The 16,394-nt window shown below is 44.2% G+C and overlaps 1 protein-coding gene across 3 annotated transcripts in view; it reads left to right on the forward strand.

Moving 5' to 3' along the window:
• The window catches only part of LOC147621788 (ARM repeat superfamily protein), a 141,344-nt gene that overhangs the window by 53,913 nt on the left and 71,037 nt on the right, over nt 1-16,394 (forward strand). For 2 of the 3 annotated variants that reach the window (XM_086822800.1, XM_086822802.1), the window contains 13 exons: nt 7,035-7,115; nt 7,297-7,349; nt 7,635-7,704; nt 10,223-10,286; nt 10,498-10,646; nt 10,737-10,870; nt 10,962-11,019; nt 11,254-11,351; nt 11,428-11,521; nt 11,712-11,777; nt 11,947-12,006; nt 13,992-14,078; nt 14,217-14,445. In XM_086822800.1, coding sequence (XP_086678926.1) covers nt 7,035-7,115; nt 7,297-7,349; nt 7,635-7,704; nt 10,223-10,286; nt 10,498-10,646; nt 10,737-10,870; nt 10,962-11,019; nt 11,254-11,351; nt 11,428-11,521; nt 11,712-11,777; nt 11,947-12,006; nt 13,992-14,078; nt 14,217-14,445 — 1,243 coding nt within the window. The remainder of the gene's footprint in view (nt 1-7,034; nt 7,116-7,296; nt 7,350-7,634; nt 7,705-10,222; nt 10,287-10,497; nt 10,647-10,736; nt 10,871-10,961; nt 11,020-11,253; nt 11,352-11,427; nt 11,522-11,711; nt 11,778-11,946; nt 12,007-13,991; nt 14,079-14,216; nt 14,446-16,394) is intronic. The other variant, XM_086822801.1, reaches the window with a different exon arrangement.

The raw sequence follows: 16,394 nt of genomic DNA on the forward strand, positions 1-16,394 counted from the left end.
CTGAATCTTTTCTCTACATGGCTTGACCCCGCTCCTGCTGCTGTTTCGCGCTGCACGCAGGTGTCATGGATTAAATTCCAGTCCATTGGCTGTGGGAAGTACTGCAAAAAGTCACGGCCAAGACCGGAGTGCTCGTGAAGGTGGAGGACAAGCTCAGCACAATTATCAAAGAAAACAAGAAGATGGTCGACTCTTCCGTTACCGCAATCATAAACTGCCTCTCCAAACTCGAGAAGGGATTTGACAAAATCGAAGAGCTCGAAGAGAGAACATCCAGGCAAGAGGCTGAGATTTCAGCCCTAAAGGAGGAACTAGTGGAGGCCAAATTGCATGCTAAAAGTCAAGAGGCTGAAAAGGCAAGCTTGAGGATGGAAAATTTCAGCTCTCCTTGATTGAAGAGCTGAATACCATCAAGGAACAAATGAGGATCATTCGAGAGGATGAGGAGCAACATAAAGAGGAGACATCTTCATGGGTGGAGGTGATCATAAAGAGAAGACATCTTCATGGGTGGAGGTGATCTTAGAGACACAAAAGAAGATGGACGAGGTGGAGAAATGGATTGAGGTTGCCAAGAAAGGGAAAGGTAAAGAATCGCCACCCATCCCCACTCCCACCATCATCAACATGACCCTTGAAGAGGAGCAAAGGAGGAAGACCCGGGCCTTACATGTACGAGTGTCTGGTCTAAAAGACCGTGATGATGCAGAAGGGGAAACCAAGGAGCTCTTCTCTATGATGGGCATTGAAGCCACGCACACAAAGGCATGGAGAGTGGGAAAGAAGAGAGAAGATAGTGGCGAATCTTCTAAGAAGAGAGCACTTATCATTCGTTTCCCCTCCACGGAAGCGAAGAAGGACTTCTTGAAGAGACGTCCTACACTCAAGAAGACGGGAATATTTCTTGGAGATGACCTCACTCTCTCGCAGCTTGCCCACATGAAAGAAGTTACGCCCGAGATAAGGGTAGCCGGAGAGAAAGGGAAAGTGGCCTTCTATAGAGATGGTAGAGTGGTGATTATGGAGAGGCGCTCTTCATGACGGCGCGAGACCTATGGGACTACACTCAAAGTTGCTACTTGGAATTGTAATGGATCTCTATGCCTTGATGTAGGGGCTTTTGAGGATAGTTTCACTGGGAGGGACATCATCTTCTACTCTGAGATGCATTAGGCTCCTGGATAGTCCATGCCACATGTTAGTGGATACCGATGGGAGACAGCTTGTAGACAGGAGAATCGTTCTTCAGAGCATAGAGGACGGGGCTCAGGAGGAGTGGCAGTATTGTTTAGAGAGGAGCTGCAGCCACTGATACATATAGTCTGCAGAGATGAGGAGGCTAGGTATCAGTGTATGCATCACTTAGCGGGCAGTCTCCCTTTTCTATTTTGGATGATGACATTTGGGAGTTCTCCAGGGATGGTGACATCATTCTCCTGGGGGACTTCAATGCTAGGACCGCCCATAACCAGACAGTATTTTATGATACCTCAGAGGAGATGTTGAGGGAGCTTGATGTTAGGGATATGGGCCTATCGAGACTCTCACGTGATGAGGAACACACTGAGTATGGGCGGTATTTGATAGACATGGGGATTGCACATGGATTGGCCATCCTGAATGGCCTACAGAGATTCCCGGCAGCGGGCGGTTTCACTTGCTTTCCACATCGGCATGGTGCTAGTACAGTGGACTATGTTATGGCTCAGCCCAGTCTCATTCCCTCTTTTTAGGATTTTATGGTAGGCACTAGGCCGGTTGGAGTAGCAGGGGATCATGCTATCTTGTCCTTCACTCTCACATTTCAGTTCAGCATAGCTCCATTGGGACAGGTCTCCACACACACTCGTTATACCTTTACGAGGGAGACTGACACCGTGTACACGGATGAGATATACAGAGGCTTATGTGCCGAGGAGCCGGGACGGCCATAAGATGAGCTCACTCAGATATTGATAGATACGCTTCATACTGTAGCATCAGAGGCATATCCCCATAGTCAGCCTACATGGAGACGATCTGGGAACATGCCCCAGAACAGCTAGTATGATGAGGAGTGCAGAGAGATGAGGATCAAATTACAGAGAGAGGTGCTCATGGGTGTTACCACTCACAGACAGTCACAGATTACCTTCCGGCGCCTAGCGCGACGGAAGAAGAGGGCTTATCTTGCTCAGTTAGAGAGGGATTTGTATCAGTTATTTATGAGTCAGGACTCAGGCGATGCATTGAGACTATTCCATGAGCATTCACCATCACCAGCCATTACCTCCACAGAGATTTGGGGTGAGTATGTAGCATCCCTGTACACAGCACCAGGACAGTCACCCTTGCCAGACCCATCGGAGCCATGCCCAGAGACATGTGCTTTCTTTATTGCTGAAATGGTAAGGAAAGCTATTGACAGGATGAGGACTGGGAGAGCATATGATCATGATGGTTTGGTAGCAGAGCACTTTATTCATGCCAGAGATATGCTTGCAGAGCTTATTGCTATGATGTTTAACAACCGAGCCATGTGTGAGGGTTTTCCTGAGACTTGGAATATGTCCACGATTGTGCCTATCTTCAAGTCAGGGGATCCCATGCTTCCTGGGAATCATTGTACCATCATGATTGGTCACACATTGGCTAGATTATATGCATCTATTCTTGAGCAGGAGTTGAGTAGATGGGCAGAGAGAGAGGGCATACGTGCATCAGGGCAGGCGGGGTTAGGAGAGGTTTCTCCACTCTTGACCATATCTTGACACTCAGAGCTATTATTGAGGAGGGTAGATCATATGGCAGGAGGATTTATTGTTGCTTTGTGGATTTTCGCAAAGCTTTTGACACAGTACCGAGATCCAGACTGATGCGCAGACTACAGGAGATGGGAGTGCCCACAGAGCTGATTTGGGGAATCATGGCTTTATACAGGACAGTTGTGGGGCAGGTACGTACTACTCAGGGTAATCTGAGATGGTTCACTCCACTATTGGGGTGAAACAGGACTGCCCCCTTTCTCCCACCTTATTTGGGATGTATGTGGATGAGGTCTCTTATATTAAATTTGGAGCATGGGACCCGTGTGTCGGAGTTCCAAGTATAAAGACAAGCAAGTTCACTTGATGGTCCGGATGAGTTCCAGGATCAACCAAGTTTCCTTCATGGTTCGGATGAGTTCCAGAACTATTGGTCAGCAGAGACTATGGATAGGATGTGTTCCATGTTCATTTGTTCGAGGTTATTAGATGTGATGTGTTCATAGTTCTACTTTGAGTTTGGAGCCAAGCAGATTTTCTTTTGCTCTTTACAGTGGCATTATATTTTCTGAAGACAAGCAGCTGACATGTGCATTTTGTGAGGTGTACTCAGTACTGGCCATGCTGAGGTGTCCATGGTCGCACCTTCGTCATCAGTTTTCTTCGGACTTTTTTGCACACTTTAAGATGCAGAGGGGGTGTTAAAATATTGCTTCTTCTTATGCTGTCGTGGAGGTCCTGTCAGCTTGTTTCTACAACCGACCTGGTTCATGCACACGTATATAAGAGTTGCTCTCTGTTATTCATTCAATCATCTTACAGTGCCCTATTTGTTGGCTCTTGTACTCTGTAACCTCAAGCTAATAAAGCTCTTGTTCTTGCTTGCAATCTTTCTCTCTCATGTTTATTTGCTTCTCCTTGTGCAGATTCTTTCAAAAAGTTCATTCATGAGGCCATCCCAACCTGGACTTTTTCCCCGAGGCAAATGAAGCAACACAGCTTCCACCTCCCCTTTATTAATCGGTGCATCCAAATCAACTGGCAAATCGGGAGAGACCTGATTCCTAACTTGCTGAAACAAGTCCCGGGCTGCCAGAACCTCAGCCGAATCCACCTGTGGGGGTCCCAAAATGTCCATGTAGTAGTCCATACAAGTGTCGACCATCCCAGCCGGGTTAGCAATAATAACCCCTTGCCAATCTTGTAAACGCACAATATTTTGTCTTGCATATCTCTGATGCAAGTGCGCATAAAACTTATGGCTTTGGCAATTATCATCCAGCAAAGCATCAAGCCTTGCCAAGAGGTTGAATTTCACATACTGCCACTGTCTTGAATAGCTTGCACCTCGTGACCCAACCAAGAGATCACACTTCTCTGGCCAAACAAAGCCAGGGATTGCAAGGCATTCAAGAGAGCTTGCACCTCTTGCAAATAAGCACACTGCGCTGAAGCATTGGCAATTCCATATTGACGTGCAAGCTTTTGCAAATTACCACAAAACACCTACCAAGCCCCCATTCCATCTTCCATGACCCGGTCCGCAAAGTGTTGCACCACCTACAACAACCGCCTCGATGGTAGAGAGAGCTATCCGTTGGTTACAACATGGGAGATCAGCTGACCACACAGGTATACAGAGTGAGCATCTTATTTATGCAGCTGACACACAAGGACCCTTTGTTGCTCACCTCTTTAATAGGGCACTAGTGGAGGGCCTATTGGCTGAGTGGACTATGCACACCATCGTGCCTCTCCACAAAGCGGGAGACATGCTAGACCCCAGCAACTACAGGACTATCATGATTGGTCATACAATGGCCAAACTTTATGGCGCAGTGCTCGAGGTAGAGTCGAGCTCATATGCAGAGAAGGAGGGACTGCGAGCACCAGGGCAGGTTGGATTCCGACGAGCTTTCTCCACTATTGACCGTATATTCACTCGGAGATGTTTGATTGACCAGGCTAGGGCACGGGAGAAGAGATTATATCGCTGCTTTGTGGATTTCCGCAAAGCATTTGACACGGTGCCACGAGAGAGACTCTTTCAGCGCCTACAATCATTGGGGATCCCATCATAGATGGTTTGGGACATCTATGCTTTATATGAGCAGGTCCTCGGGCGCATACGATGCCCCGGGGGGCTATCTGATGTTATTGCTAGCACCATAGGTGTGAAGCAAGGATGCCCACTGTCTCCTACACTATTTGGGCTATACATCGATGAGGTGGCTGACTTCATCGGTCACGGTGGTCGGGACGGGGTAGACATCTCAGGTACCACAGTTCACATTATGCTATATGCAGATGATATTATTCTCTGAGTCGCGGATGGGACTACAGCACCATCTCCATGCACTCGATGACTTCTGCACACAGAGGGGGCTTACAGTAAACCTTGGGAAAACCAAGGCCATGATTTTCCACGCCTCAGGGCCGGTTTGACGACAGGCCATCTTCACACTAGCAGGAGGACAGGTAGAGGTGGTAGACTCATATGTGTACATGATTACATTTACGACTCCGCCAGGAAGATTTACTATGGCACAGGCAGCCAGGGATAGACTCACACGAGGGTATGCACCTCTGGCCATGCTAGAGAGACAGTGTCACCAGGCACACTTCGAGGAGCCCCGCACGAAGGGGTGGTTGTTTGACACACTAGTCACCCCTGCTTTGATGTATGCTGCTACAGTATGGGCACCTAGGCTCGCCACCTCCACATGGTCTCAGATAGAGAGGCCTCAGATTCTCATGCTCTCATGGATGATCCACAGCAAACCCTCCGTCCCACATGACATTGTCCGGACGGAGTTTGCTGCACCTCCTATGCTAGTAGAGGCCCTCTTCATACAGAGGATCAGAGATATGCCATCAGATCGACTCTCACATAGAGCTTTTGAGGCGTCTAGGTAGCTCGGAGAGAGTGGAGATAGGAGATCATGGTATTCACAGATGATACAGTGGCTCACTCAGCATGGTCTCGACATAGATCACTTGCCACCTTTCTAGTATGATATACATGCACCACACATCAGCTCTCTTACAGTGAGAGGAACAGAGTCCTTCGGCAGGATTTATGGCAGCGATACACTCAAGAGACTTGGATTACACCCAGTCAGCCTCTACCGCCGAAGATGCTATACTACAGAGATCAGTTTGTGTGTATCTCGGCAGATGGATTCATACAGCGACCTGGATACATGGATGTGTACATGCCTCACAGTGCCCGAGTGGCGATTGGCGAGCTTAGAGTGTCATCACACCAGCTTGAGATTGAGGCAGGTAGGGTAGCACGGATCCCCAAAGCAGAGAGGATATGCAGACTATGCCAGGAGGAGGTTGAGAGTGAGGAACATTATCTATGCAGATGCAGAGCATATAGTGTCATTAGATAGAGATACACCACCATTTTCAGTGGACATCCCTTACTCCGCTAGATCATGGAGTCCGCAGACCAGCGTAGATTTAGCCAGCCATTGTTAGAGACACAGCGCCACAGAGAGACACTGCTACGGACTCATACCACAGGGAGAGGTGGGCGACAGCTCCAGCTCACGGATTTCTTCGAGAGATCTATCCCTGTGCCTACCCTTACACAGGAGGGGGTTACACTTTAGCACGCTGCGGACGTCCGAGCCAGATGGAGACCGAGAGCACCAGGCTACCAGACTCCCAAACTACATCAGAGGGAGATCACAGAGATACGGGCTCGACATCAGCACCATATCCAGGAGCGGCTAGCTGACTTACACTCGCACCTGGAGAGCATGCTGCGAGGTATTTTTGCCTCGTCATCGTCTATGTATTACATATTACACCCCCATTATGGTACTGGTTGGAGCTAGACAGATCTGCATTGCATTCTTGTATACCCTATGCATATAGGCTGCATACTGAGCCTCTAGCAGTAGTGCTCCATCCATCACACCTCCCCCACTAGCTCAGTACTTTCATACTTTATTTCATGTTCATTTTGTCCTTTTTTTTCTGGACATCCAGAAGACATTGACATTTGTACATTGATTTGTCTCATAGGTCGAGTTCGGCCTCTAGTAGACGTTAATACAGCTTTCTTTCTTTCTTTCCTACTCCCTCCCTATGTATAGATATGTATATGTAAATGTATATCATTTTTCGAAACCTGCGGCTTTTTAGTGATGGACAAAACCTTTCGAAAAAGAACCTTCAAAAACCTCGAAACGTTTCTTGTGGCTACGCTTGTGATTTGATTTTTTTAAAAAATCTCTCAGTATTTTCGATCAACTCTCATCTTTCTATCTGTGTCAGGTCTTTCTGAACATGCTTCTGAAAAGCATAAACCTGGAGCTGCCACTCTGGCATCGTATAATGGTTCTTGAAGTATTGCGGGTATGTTGTGTGGTAATCTTTACAGGCTGGTTTGTATGTAGGCTTTACAGGCTGGTTTGTGTTTGAAATGTAAGAACAACGGTCATAGTGATCTTCTTAATGGACTGACATGAGTCAAATCTTGAATGCCGACCATGTTGCGTTCTAACAAGGTATGCATTAACTGCATGTGGATTTTCAGGGGTTTTGCGTGGAAGCAAGGATTTTGCGTCTCCTTTTTCAAACCTTTGATATGTATGGGCAAAAAAAATTACATTGGTTCACAGTATGCAAAATTGGAACTTTTGTGATTTTGAGATTAAAAAAAAGCAAAGTTAATCTAGAACTTGTCTGCCTGATGTGTGGGAGTAAGTGCTTTTAGAAGCTAACTTATTTCTCAGATCTGATAAGACAAATCCAGTATCATTTTGTTATTTTCATGTAGCTTGCTGGAGTAGTAAGATACTCTGGTATGTACTTGAGTTCAGGCATACATTCTAGAACATTCACAACAATCATGTACTGTAAAAATCTTTTCAGGCGTCCAGAGAATACAAATGTGGTGGCTGGGATGGTGAGAGTACTGGCGAATGTTGTGACAAATGTTCAGGTATTTTTATGTCCATTTTGTCAACATTTCTTGCTATAAGGTGCAAGTTAAGGAGCATCCATTGCAGATTTGCCAGTAGAGAGCGCAATCAGTTGAGCTTTACAGTCATCTCAAGGTTGGGAGGAATGGTAAGTGATGATATGTGGCTTTTTTTTGGGGGGCGGGGGGGGAGGGGGGAGTTTGTTGTGAACTAGTAATGTTGAAAGACATCCTGGCATGAGAGGAAGGATCTGAAAGCAGGTAATTATTTGATCAAGGAGGGGGAGCCGATGAGGCACTTAACTATGCCCTTCTTACCTCCACATGGGATCTGACGATGCTGATCATCTCTTCATTCTGTAAGAAATAAGAAGGTTTTGTGCTTTCCTCAATCATAGTAAGCACCTCCCATATCTACCTACTAAAATATGGATCAGCAGAGCAGGAGCCTGGAGGTTGTATCTATACTGCCTGAGTGGAGCTTTGAGAGTATCAATGCATCCTCCTGGAAATCGAGTGTCTGTGCTGTTAGGTGGAATGCTCATTAAAGCATTCCGTTGCACCGCTGCTGACCTGAACCTACCCTGGATCATCGTTTCCGAAATGCTTGTTGTGCAAAGTTGAAGTTAGAGCTCCTCTTGTTTCAGTTCTAACTTCTCTATATGAGTGGCTGTCGCGGCCAGACGCTAGTGAAAGAACTGGAGACAAAATTGCAAATTTAGACAAAGTGCATGCGTTCTCTATATTGGAAATCCCCAATTCTCAGACTGGTCTGGGTTTTCTTGACTAAATTTGTCTCTTTCTGTCAACGACATTGTAGAGCCTATGCTTGGGAAGCTTGACTCAAGCTGAAACAGCTCAAATCAATATGAAGAAAGATAAAGATACCCTGAGAGGATAGGGAGAAGTGGTGGGCAGACACAACTCTAGTCATAGTATAGAGTACACGACACAAGGCACATACAGTTATGTGATTTGACAGTGATTATGGTCTTGATGCAAAGCTTTCTCTATGCACAACATTGTTTTTGCAGCTTGTGATGAGTTTGTTAAAATTCATACACGATGCCTTTGTTGATCCATGAATGCATGCATTTATTTAAACAACCAGTTAACTAACTCAATTGTTGAGGGCAAAATTGATTCGACATGTGCAATTTTTTTACAAATGTAGCTTGCCCTTTTGGATAAATTTCCGCTACTGGACCAAATTTAGTTGCAAGCTGATTATGCCCTTTAGCTTTTGTTTATCTGGTCAATGTTGTTTGGATGATGGTGGTGTCATAAGCCAAAAAAATCGATGTAAATATAGGAGCATGTGACCAACCTCTAGCTAAGAGGTTGCTTATATTGGTGCATGTTATTAGATTAAGCTTAGTAACATCTTTGTCTAATCTCATTTTAATATTGTGGAGTGTGTTCTTGTAATAAGAGGTGGGGAGTGGCTATTGACTTGGGAGTTGTCCCATTCACACTCTACCCACTTCTATCCGCCACATGTATTGATTAGCTTCATCCACTTCACCTTGTCTCCCATGCGTGCATATGATGCCATGGCATGTACCCGTGGACTCATGATGCCTCCACTTGCTATATAAGGAGGGCCATTCACACTTTCTTAGTGAAGCTCTTGTTGTAGGAGTCCTCATCTTTAGCTATGTTTTTAGTTGTCTTCCCTAGATGTTAGAGTGGAAGAGAGTCCTTGTATAGTTCTTTTACCCTAAATAATCAAGTGTATTGGTGTATAGTTTTCTCTCCTGAAAGATAAGTTTTAGCTTGTACATTAGCTTAATATCATCATGGTGTGATAGTATGATTGGGTTTGTGTATGGGTTGAAAGAGCATTACTTGCAAGATTGAGCTGTTGGGAGGTGTTAAGAGATTGGGAATGGTTTCTTATCCCATCCCTTGAGGGATTTTGGATCTACTCCCTTAGTGGTATGCCCCTCATTCTGTCTGCGCAAACCCAAAATGTGCTTTCCCACTCACAATTTGCTTGTGTTGGCGATCTTGGACATACAATGTTCTTTGATCTTTGCCTAGTTTAGCCCCTAGCCTAGTACGCCCACAGCATGTGATCAGAGGTATTGATGCAAGAAACATCATGCTATGGATTCATTTGAGTTCATCACAGTGGTTATCAAATTCGTCTCAGAAATCCTTTCTTCTCTTGACTTTTATTTCCTTGATCTTCTTCACGTAGTGCCTTGCAGTAAACAAGTCTCCTCATCTCATGTGAACAGCTTTGTATGCCATGAAACTTCTCCTTGTCCAAGTCTCACTACATCTATGATATCAGACGTGTGAAAGTTCTTGCACTCCTTGAGAAAAGTTCTTCTTACAAGACGAAGGCACTCATGTTTTGTTATGCCATTGAAGGAGTTACTGGCTTACACACTTATTTTAAATGTGTGTTATGGTTGATTTCTATTTTGGGATGTGTTTATGGTGGATGAATGAATCGATTAAAGTGAAAAGTCTTCTCTTTCTAGGTGTGTTGCTTGTTTGATTTTTTTTTTTTTTCTGTTGTCTGTGACAGGTTCCAGATGCAAGTGAAGAAAGTCTAGCTGCAGTGGCAGGAATGTTCAATAGCAAGGCAAAAGGTATTTATTTCCCCATCGTTGTGGTTGATTTCTTTGACCTTTTTTGGGTTTTACTTTGAAGGATGTCCCTATAGTTGCAGTTCTAGGTGCTTGACCAGAGTTCTTTTGGATTTAATAAACGTTTACTATTTGGTTTTGGTCGATTCAAGTTTTTGAGAGTTCATGGTCATGCATACTTGACTTATGTCTCTAAAACTTATCCAAATTATAGGGGTTGAATGGAGTATGGAGTATGATGTGAGCGGCGTTGCGGTGATAGTTGCAAGTGAAGCACATGCCATCACTTTGGCAGTCGAAGGTCTTCTAGGGGTTGTTTTCACTGTAGCGACATTGACAGATGAAGCAATAGATGCAGGAGAGGTAAAGTCATGTACTTCAGCATCCCATGAAACAGCTTGGATGTTTTTTGTCTTAATCAGAGGATGATCCATACTTTCCTCTGAATTGTAGCTTGATTCACCACGATGTGAGGCAGTGCAGACAAAAGTTCTGCCCAAGGGTGGTGATTTGGCTTTTCTTTGTGTCTCTATGGTCAACTCAGTGTGGCAGACCCTCCTTGATGCTCTCTCGTTGATCCTTTCTAGGTAAGATCAACTTGTATTTTTTCAGTCACGTGTCAAGGGGTTTGGTATGGTCTACATACCCTGGTACTTACTGGAGAAGTTTGTATCTCAGGTCTCAAGGGGAAGCCATAGTGCTAGAAATTTTGAAAGGATATCAAGCTTTTACTCAGGTGCAAGATTTTTATTATGGATGGTCAGAAGCAAGCTTTTTGATATAGGAAGAAATTTGTGCTTTGGGCGTCTCAATGTTGGTTTGCTTTATGCTTTTATAGCTGCCTCGAGGTGTAATATCCCATCTCTAAGGGAAAATTCACATCAGCATGTGAACCTCGTCTTACAGGGGGGCAGGTGTCCTCCATGGGTTTTACAGATTCAGATTTGACTTGTTGGCTGATTTGGTGCAGGCTTGTGGTGTTCTTCGTGCTGTGGAACCTTTGAATGCTTTTTTGGCATCACTTTGCAAGTTTTCTCTTGTATCTCAAAATGAGTTGGAGAAAACCAGGTTGTAATTGAGTTTTTGGGCGAGGCTGAATCTTGAAAAGCTTTTGAGTTTTGTCTAATGTCCTGTTATATGTCAGCAGCACCGGAGGATTGGTATCTCCCTCTGCAAAGCGGACTGATTTAATACCTGAACCAAGGGATGTCGTAGTTCTGACACCTAAAAATGTGCAGGTTGAGGAAAGCAAACACTATTTTAGCATGCTGTAGATGATCATTAGACTTGCTACACTCGTGAACAAAGCAGTTTTTCTTTCTAAATTTAGCTGAATAGAGAATATTGTAGTATCAGACATATTCAGGATTTATATGCTTGTAAAACCACTTTTGTAAGTGTGTTAACGCGAAGTCTGTGCTCCTGTAGGCACTCAGAACGATATTTAACATTGCACACAGGCTGGACAGTGTTTTGGGGTCATCTTGGACATTGGTGTGCTTCTACATCTTGTGATGAGTCTGTGTACTGCAAAAGAGTTCTTTTTTTCTTTCTTCTTCTGCTTCTTTTCAAAATAACTGATGAATATTTGAGTAATTCTCTTAGATTTTTTTGTGGTTGCCCCTTAGAATTCATTACATTTCAGTCCTGAATTATTGACCAGGTGTTGGAAACATTGGCTTTATTGGATCGTGTGATCCATTCACCACATGCCACTACTCAGGTGCAGTTTCAACACTGTTCTTATAACATTCTCTCTCTCTCTCTCTCTCTCTCTCTCTCTCTCTCTCTCTCTCTCATAGGTCATTTTGGCCTTTTGAGGACGTTAATATATCATATCATATCATATCATTTCTCTCTCTCTCTCTCTCTCTCTCTCTCTCCCCCCCCCCCCCCCGCCCGGGCGTCGCACCCTCTTCTCGCCCCTGCTCTTTCCCTTGTCCTTCTCCTCTGGGTTAAAGATAGAAATGCCTATACATAACAGACTCTTCCTGCTTAAAGATGTGAATGGCAACAAAAATGCTAGTGGCTCCATGCTATCCTGCCATAGTTTTTACAAAACTGCAATGACTTGCACTCCTAGGTAATGCTGCATGTGGAGCATATTGTGACGGATTGATTTGGGAATTGAGGCTCAGTCATGGAGAGTTTATCCATGGCAAGAGAGGAAGAAGAGCAGATTTATTGGTGTGTGTGAGGGAATTGTAGAAAAGAAGAATAGTACCCCAGTTCACGTATGGCAATTGCATGGGCGATGATGATGTGTGTTGAGGCTTTCTCAAAGACCTTGTGTGGTGTCACTTGAAAAAAAAATAAAAATGATGCAGTGTGTTTCTTGCTTTCTTGGAAACTGACCCCCTACTTATGATTTGGGACCTTAAAGGAAATTATTATTTATATATTCAGGCAAAAAAAGAATCAAAACGGTCGTGGACATGTATCCTTACGGCCCGGCTTGGCCACAAAGCTTTGTGAGAATACCTGCCATAGAGCAACATAAAAACCATCACTAAACACTGTGGACGCTACAGCTGCTCAAGAGATCACCGCCGTCCGAGACAAGCAATCACACTAAGTATATGTACAACCACATTCAAAAGCACAAGGGTGCACTTCGAGGAGATTTGAACTCGAGACCTCCCAATACCAAAGCCCAAGCTTACCACTAAGCTAGGTGCCTCTTAGAACCGCGTCAATGCCGAACGGTATGTAGCCCATGTCTGCAGTGCTTGGCTTCTCCACACAACACAGCAACACCTTCTCTCTTTTTTTCTGTCTTACTCCCGTAGTTCATAATGTTCGCGTTTGCTTCATGAAGCAAACGTTTGCAACATACACGTTTGAAACTTGTGTTTCATACGTGCTTTTTTTTATAAATGTTTTTCTAAAGTTTTACGTTTTTTTAATCGAAAATCAGTCCACGCAATGAGCATTTATGTAACTTGTAAGTTGTAACTTTGTAAGTTTTTATAATGGAACTTGGAGAGCTTGAGTTTACAATGTATATTTGTATCTATTTGTCTAAATCTCGTCCTTTCTATGAGGTATTATATTGGTCACGTATATTACTCGGCCCGGGCCTGAAACATACTCGAAACATTCTTACATACCCGAATGCGTATGCGTTTGCTAAACGTATGTTATGAACTATGCTTGCTCCTGTGCAGTACACACAAGCACGAAGACCCCACAAAGGCCATACTTGTGATGCTCTGCACACCTTGACATACCTTGATCAACAAAGATCAAAGAAGCAAAAGCAAGCTTCTCACCATAAACACCAGAATCAGTAAGAAGAAAAACTCGCTCTTCAATATAGAGCTCTCAAAAGCTTAATTGCAATATATTGATTATATATACAGAGTCCAGCTGAGAGCAAATCAATTGAGATTAGAAAGAAAGCTTTTAAGCTATTATAAGCTTCTTCAAGGTGGCAAGAATTGCTCTATAAAGCATAAAACTATACCTAGTGATTTCTACAAAAAACTTTCCCCCTTAATTATGGGTGGTCATCTATAGACGAAATAGGTCCTCTCTTCCACAACATGGGTGGAAATTAAAAATTCCTTTTATACAAAGCTAGAAGACAACCAAAGAGTAATTATATAATGACGGCATATTAACTAAGAGTAGCAATATTTTAGCAATGAAAAAATCATATCAATATCAATATGGTTCACATAACACTCATTTTCTTATATTTAACAGGAAGTTTCTGCTGTTGTCCCTCGATTCTCCCGTGAATTGGGTACCCAGTCCAGTGATTTCAATATTCTATCGACTCTTGATTCTCAGGTATTTGGATGGAAAATAAGCAGAATGTGTACATTCAAAGTGCTCAAACAGAAACATAGTGCAATTTAATCCTCCAATATTTGATAATTTTTGCCTGTTATCTAATTTATGTGTTTTTTATCTTGTTGCTGCAAATAGTTATTTGAGAGTTCTGCATACATGAGCACTTCGGCAGTCTGCTCCCTTTTGACTGCTTTACGACAAGTTTCGAATGAGTCCTTAATGGGCGTCACAAGTGGCCTTGGTCAGGCTGTCTCAGGGAACACTCCAAACATGACAAGCTCAGTCAGTGGACCCATACAACAGTCCATGCCGAAAGTGTTTGCGGTGGAGCGAATGGTTGCTACTCTAGTCAACAATCTGCATAGTAAGGTCCTATTTTGAAGGTCTTGGCATGGGTACTTGAAAAGGTGCTTTTGGTCAAGTGCAGATGTAGATATTGTAAATGCTTTTCATGATCGAAACCTGTGATGTGGCTGTGCATTATGTAGTGTCAGCTGTGCACTACTTAGGTAACCTTTATGTATCTTAGCTTCAAAATTTTCCTATTCTATTTTTTGGTTTCAAACAGAGAAACACCTACAACCATAGCACATGAAAGATAGTACTAAGTCATTTATATCATTGTAACAGGAAACGGCCATTTTCTGTTACTAAACAGAAACGTCGTTTCTCCTGAATCACCATTTCCATTTCTGAGTCCCATTTCCTAATCTCCTCTGAAAATTTTCCTTGCCTAGCTGCATCCATTTTTCTAGTTTGCATTTTGGTTTCCATTTCTCTCTGTTTCATGCAAATATATGATTTAGATACAAACATAAATACAATGCGGAGCGTAATCAAGCGGGCCATGTCTAGATATGAGGTCTGGGTTCAGTTTCCAGGCCCACCAGACACGTTTGGGCCTTCATTTGTGCTGTACAACTGGAGGACAGGCTGCCATAGGAATGTCCTTCAGCCCTTGGTGTGGCCCGATAATGCAACTGTGGGGTCCACACTTGCCCCAGTGAGGAATTTTATGCTAATGTGTATAGCTTAGTAAAGATGCATTCTTAAACAACTCTAAAGTGTTGAGAGAATTTTCCCCAATTTTCCTTATCTCTATTAGATTATGATCTATCCAAGTTTCTCCTCTATTTCTCTCAACTTTTTTTCATCATTTCTATTTACGTCATGTTAAAGACATGCCGTTTCCTAGCTGTTTCCGTTTCCTAGTTTCAAGCGACTTGTGCGACTTGAACGGCTCTCTTGATGCGCGTCAGAAGATCTCAATCGTCTCTGCAAATTTCTGAATCGTCTGCAAACTCTGAGTCTAGCAGCTCCTCCTGAGAACGGGTGGGGAGACGCAATCCATGGAGCCCAGTCTCATGAGATGAGAGAAAACTGCTCATGGCCACAACGACGAGTAGAAAGAGGTAGGGTGCTTGAGGGCTCCTTGCCGGGCTGAGCGAGAAAGGGGAAATCTATTACATTTGGCTCCTTTAAGGAGAACCTGAATGTGAGGCTGAATAAAGTCCGGAAACACCGCGGATCCACTCCTTCGGAAAACCCATCCGGGACATTGTGCCCTCCTGAAAGCCTTAGTCAACTCTATCATAGGCTTTCTCGAAATCTAGAAGGAGCACAATGAGATCCTACTGCCGCATCCTGGCCGAAGCTGTCGCCTCCCAAAAAATGAAGATGTTATCTAGAATGCTCTGATCTTGAACAAAACCTGTCTAAGTATCATGAATCAAATCGGGGAGGAAGGGCTAAAGTATCCGGCTGATGGCCTTGGCCAAAATCTTGTAGGCGGTCCCAAGGAGGGTGATGGGTCTCCACTGCCGAATCTCCAATCTGTCACCACGCTCCTTAGGAATCAAGTGAATTAGACCCTCTGAAAGCCTCTCTGGCATGGCGCGTGTGGTCATAATCTCGTTGAAAGCTGCACGAAGGCTGCCTTCCATGAGATCCCAGTGACGAAGCCCATTAGCTCCCGGGCATTTGTCCCTAGGAAGAGCCGTCAAGGCCTTCGCCAGTTCCTCAGCTGTGAAGGGAGTCAATAGGAAAGTCTTGAGAGCGGGGGAAACCACCTCACTTGTGTGGCGCTATACCCTTTCTCGCGCACTCGTGAGAAGGGAAGGGAGCTCTCACATAGGGGAGATCTGAAACGATAGATCCATCCTGGCCTTGCAACCTGCAAATACCATCTATCTGCCTATGGGGGCTTGTAATCTCAAAGAAATCCCTATCGACTCTATCTCCTGCTTGGGTCCAAAAGGAAGCTTTGGCATGGTATATGTCCTCTCCTCTATGGATATGAGCTTTGTACGGGTG

The sequence above is a fragment of the Cibotium barometz genome, chromosome 29 (assembly GCF_041138505.1).
Source record: "Cibotium barometz isolate CiBa-2024 chromosome 29, ASM4113850v1, whole genome shotgun sequence".
Classification (NCBI taxonomy): Eukaryota; Viridiplantae; Streptophyta; class Polypodiopsida; order Cyatheales; family Cibotiaceae; genus Cibotium; species Cibotium barometz.